Source organism: Atta colombica, unplaced genomic scaffold (assembly GCF_001594045.1).
Source record: "Atta colombica isolate Treedump-2 unplaced genomic scaffold, Acol1.0 scaffold233, whole genome shotgun sequence".
In the NCBI taxonomy this organism is placed as follows: Eukaryota; Metazoa; Arthropoda; class Insecta; order Hymenoptera; family Formicidae; genus Atta; species Atta colombica.
This window is the reverse complement of record NW_017259331.1, coordinates 1,806,219-1,811,614: the sequence shown is the minus strand read 5'-3', so window position 1 is coordinate 1,811,614 and position 5,396 is coordinate 1,806,219. Positions and strand designations below refer to the sequence as shown.

Below are 5,396 nucleotides of genomic sequence, written 5' to 3'. Positions count from 1 at the left end.
TGTTATCAGCTTATAACTTGAATAATCAGCTTTTTTATAACTTGAATCTCATCTCAATAGCTTTGAGAAGAATTAATTATCAAGAAACTATTAAAAAGAGAAATTCGCGCTGTGTTAACAGCGTTTAAATGAACGCAGACATGTTAACGACAAAGGTTTTTTTCAGAAAAACAAAGGGAGGGAATATATTTAAGGTATGTAGAGGTGTTAATTTATCCTTTTGAAAATTTTTTAAGAAATTTTTTGAGTATATTTTAATTCTAAATATAATTAAATTTGCTCAGAATAAACTCACATATATCATATTTTATTCAAAAACTTAATGAAAATGGTAATTTTTCATTTGTATCAGACTGTCAGAGAACACTATCTCAGAGATGATATTTACTGTGGCTCTAAAACGTGTATGAAGTGCAAAGCGAGGCCTCGAGATATGATATTGGATATGGAAGACGCTGGTGCTAAGTCTTCCTTAATTCCAAGTCCATATTTTCTTGTACTTGATACAAATATAATTCTGGATCAAGTAAGTAGTTATATCAAATACATTATAATATGGCATATCATTTTATATGAATTTTCTATTAGATTGTCTGATTTGATTTCTAATTATAGATAGACATACTGGAGGAAAATATTATTACCAATGTGATCATCTTGCAAACAGTATTGGAAGAGATTCGGCATAAAAGTGCGACTGTATATAAAAAATTAAAGCATATTATAGGGAATGCAACAAGAAAATTTTTTTTATTCATCAATGAACATCATCGGTATATATATATATATATATAATAATTTACATAGAGGAGAAAGATTATGTATTTGATATGTATTTGATTTATATTTTGCTCTTGAAATTTTGTTTACAATATATTTTTGATATATTAAATTTGGATATATAAATCTAAATATATTTAAGTAGATATATTTAGATTTTATATTGTATTGTATAATAATTATTTTATAAAATGTTACATACTTTCAGGGAAACTTATATTGAAAGAGAACCGGGTGAAAAGACAAACGATCGTAATGACAGAGCAATACGAGTTGCAGTTAAATGGTACAATACCCATTTGAATTCTGATGATAACAACATAAATATTGTTTTGTTAACAGACGATGTAGAAAATAAAACACGTGCAGCTGAAGAGGGACTATTTGTTGTATCGAGTAAGATATATAATATTTGATTTTATTCTATTAAATTATATTATTTTGATACAAATGTGATATTTAGAATAATGCATCTTTTTCACAGTGGAAGATTATATTGCGTCGTTGGAAAATGCAAGTTTTCTGCTGGATAAATTATCTAAACGTTCTTACTCTTCGGATATTCAAGGCCCAGAATTATTTCCCTGCCATCTATCACCCACGGAAGTGCACAATGGCATATCGTCTGGAAAATTGTTGCAAGGAACATTTTTGGCATCAAGAGAAAATTTTCTTGAAGGAAATGTAAATGTCGAAGGCAGAGAAAAACCTGTAAGATACATAATTGTGAATATTTAAATACATCAATCAATAAAAGCATCAATATTGTCAACCTTAAAAAGAGAATTATTGAATGCCTATTTAGAAAGTGATAATGAATAATCAAACCGCTCAAGACACACATCATAATTCTTTTTAAATCTTTTAAAAACGCCATTTTGAGTATCACATAAATATAAAACTAAAAATTCAAAATTATATTTTTGTTATATTAAGACTTTCGAAACTTTCTCATATATTAAACATTATAATCAATTTTTCATTAAATTTGACAATGTATATGTAACAATTGTTTACAAGTATCATTCTTTCTATTGTTTTATTTTTATTGTCTTAGATATTTGTGCAAGGACGAGCTCATCTCAACAGAGCAGTCGATGGTGATATAGTCGCAGTTGAAATGCTGCCAGATGATAAGTGGTCATCACCTAGTGAAATTGTTTTGGAAGATGAAGAAAATACAGATGCTGGCGACAATGCAGAAGATGAAGAGAAAGCACTCCGCAAACAGAGTTCATCAAAAATGCAAGAGAAAATACCAACAGGCAAAATTGTCGGTATTATCAGGAGAAAATGGAGACAATATTGTGGAATACTGCAACCAAGTGCAATTAAAACGGTAAAAATCTTTTATGTTATGACATTATAATAATCTTTTTATCTATTCTGTATTATTTTTATCTGTTGTCATAGAATGTAAGGCATTTGTTTGTGCCGGCTGAGAGAAAAATTCCAAAAATAAGAATTGAAACTAGACAGGCCGAGATACTGAGTAAGCAGAGAATTATTGTCGCATTAGATTCATGGCCACGAAATTCGAGATACCCGCTTGGTCACTTTGTACGAGCACTTGGTAATATAGGGGATAAAGAGACGGAGAATGAAGTATTACTTTTAGAACACGATGTTCCACACAGCCGTTTCTCTGATGCTGTTCTTAGCTTTCTTCCAAAACTGCCATGGATCATTACGGAAGCGGTACGTATATTAAACTAGTTAATAACTAATGTTATTGATTATTAATTACATAAAAGATAATTCATAATACGAGTATAAATAATTAGATAAATGTAACTCAGTAATATATAATTTTTATAGGATGTTGCGCAAAGGGAAGATCTTCGATATTTAGACATCTGTTCTGTGGATCCACCAGGCTGTACTGACATTGACGATGCGTTACATTGTAGAAGTTTATCAAACGGAAATTTCGATGTTGGTGTGCATATCGCAGATGTATCTCACTTTATAAGGCCTGGGACTGCACTGGACAAAGAAGCAGCGTTACGGGCTACTACTGTATACCTCGTTGATAAACGAATCGACATGGTTCCAGGTGAGATAGCAGCACTTTATTTTAAAGATAGATAGTCATAAATTATATAACATTTTTTTATTTTAGAATTACTTAGCTCGAATCTCTGTTCTTTGCGGGGTAAGGAAGAACGATTTGCATTTTCCTGTATATGGGAAATTGATTCTGACGCAAATATAATTAATACGAGATTCTGCAAATCTATAATTTGTTCGCGTCAAGCAATGACATATGAAGAAGCTCAATTGAAAATTGATGATGCTACTCAGCAAGATGCTATCGCGAAGTCATTAAGAGGATTAAATCAGTTGGCAAAGAAATTAAAAAAGAAACGTCTAGAAAATGGGTATGATTGTTCATAATTCAGATATAATATCTATAATTAAATTATTATATATATTAAATTATTCCAAGTTATATCGTTTTATTTTTCACAATAACTAAATTTTTTATATTAAATTTAATAAAATAATTTATTTGCAGTGCTTTAACTTTAGCATCACCGGAGATACGTTTCCAAGTAGATAGCGAAACGCATGATCCCATTGATGTAGAAGCAAAAAAATTGCGAGACACTAATTCTATGGTAGAGGAATTTATGCTACTTGCAAACATTAGTGTTGCTGAAAAAATATTAGCAGAATTTCCAGAATGCGCTATGTTGAGGAGACACCCTGAACCACCACAAAGTAATTTTGAACCGTTGATTAAAGCTGCTAAAAATCAGGTATTACTATTTAATATAGAACTTTATATAATTCTAAATTTAGTTAGATAATTAATATTTAAAAATTTTAAAACTGTAAAAAGTAATGATTTCTTTCGATTTTTATTTTGAAGATTAAATCTAATATATTATCACACAGTGTTATCAATTATGTTATGTATTTATTTAAGTGTTATAAAAGATATACATATATATTTTTTTAAATTAATTTTAAAGGGTTTTATTATTAATACAAGTACCGGTAAGGAATTTTCTCGATCATTGGAAGAAACGCAAAAGGAATCAAATCCCTATTTCAACACAATGTTAAAAATATTAGCTACGCGATGTATGTTGCAAGCGGTATATTTTATCAGTGGAATGCATCAACCGGAAGAATTTAAGCATTATGGATTGGCGTGTCCAATTTACACGCATTTTACATCTCCTATTCGAAGGCAAGTAATTTGAAAGCCATTAAGGGACATAATTATTAAATTCACGGTTTTTTAAATGTATCTTACAGATATGCAGATATAATTGTGCATCGACTGTTAGCTGTATGTATAGGTGCTGATGCAACTTATCCAGAATTATTGGATAAGAAGAAGAATCACTTGTTATGCCATAATCTGAATTATCGGAATCGAATGGCGCAATATGCTGGCCGAGCATCAGTTGCACTTCACACACACGTTAGTTCGATTTATTATAAAGTTTCTTTTTGACAGTTTTTTTATCTTTAGATATGAAATATTTATTTTGAACAAAATTAACAAAATTTTCTGTTTCATAGATATTCTTCCGTAACAAGATTCAGGATGAGGAAGGATATATTCTTTTTATACGCAAAAATGCTTTGCAAGTGCTTATACCGAAGTATGGTTTAGAAGGCACTTTGTATCTAAATAATTCTGCTTCACCGTCTGTTACGTTCGTATATAATTCAGAGGATCAATCCCAAACTTGCGGGGATGTTGTATTTCGAGCATTTGATCCTGTTGTTATACAAATGAGTTTGGACAGTTCTAATGTACAACATGAAAAATTATTTTTTAAACTTGTAAAACCAGAGGTAAGGAGAAAGAGGAGAGAGGAGAGCATGTGTGCGAGAACAAACAAGAATTCATACATTTTTAATGGATCTAATAATTTTTTATGTGATTACAGATTCCAAATTTTAGTGTTCCTCCATTAAATACAAGTGACATCGAAGAAAATTCTACTAAGAAAACGTTGAAACGAAATTTAGAAATTAAGGAAGAGTCATCTAATGTTCGTAATAAGAAAGCCGGAAAGAAAAAGAAGAAAAAGAATTGAGAAGAGTATATTTTTCAAATGTAATGCGAATTATATAATAATATACGCATTGATTTTTATAAAAATTTTGTATTCTTTTGCTACTTTTTAACATTATTCACAACTTATAAAAAGTCTTTATAACAAGACAAAAAATTCTCATAAGCCCTTCTTAGACAATATTCCCACAGGAAACTTATATTACATAGTTATACAGACATAAAAAAAAAATGCCTGATAATTTCTCTCATTGAATTATTACTAATTTATATTTCCTTTCTCATTCAATTAAATACTTAAAAGGAGGATATTAAAAGAAATTTTTATCCACAAGATGTAAGTAAAAAAATAGTGTTTTTTTATAGATTTCGATTTCCTGAATACAATAATGTTAATAAAAAGTTCGGGATCAATAGGGAACATCCTGAAATTTGGACATAATATATTTAAACAAATTTCGATATTCTTGCTTACTTTTCAAAGTATTCACTAAGTGCCACGAACTTTTTAATAATTTTATCATATTCAAGAGGTCAAAATTTACAAAAACATATTTCTTTTACATTCTTTTGAATA

The 5,396-nt window shown here is 29.4% G+C and overlaps 1 protein-coding gene across 1 annotated transcript; it reads left to right on the top strand.

Moving 5' to 3' along the window:
• Nucleotides 1–4,899, top strand: LOC108688414 (exosome complex exonuclease RRP44). Its single transcript, XM_018194658.1, has 14 exons — nt 1–194; nt 353–526; nt 616–773; nt 989–1,176; nt 1,265–1,491; nt 1,838–2,119; nt 2,194–2,478; nt 2,599–2,836; nt 2,903–3,161; nt 3,299–3,542; nt 3,759–3,979; nt 4,048–4,216; nt 4,318–4,596; nt 4,692–4,899. Exons 1-14 carry the CDS (start codon nt 129–131, stop codon nt 4,839–4,841), a joined length of 2,940 nt encoding a protein of 979 aa, XP_018050147.1. The 5' UTR covers nt 1–128; the 3' UTR covers nt 4,842–4,899.
• Nucleotides 4,900–5,396: the final 497 nt, after the last annotated feature.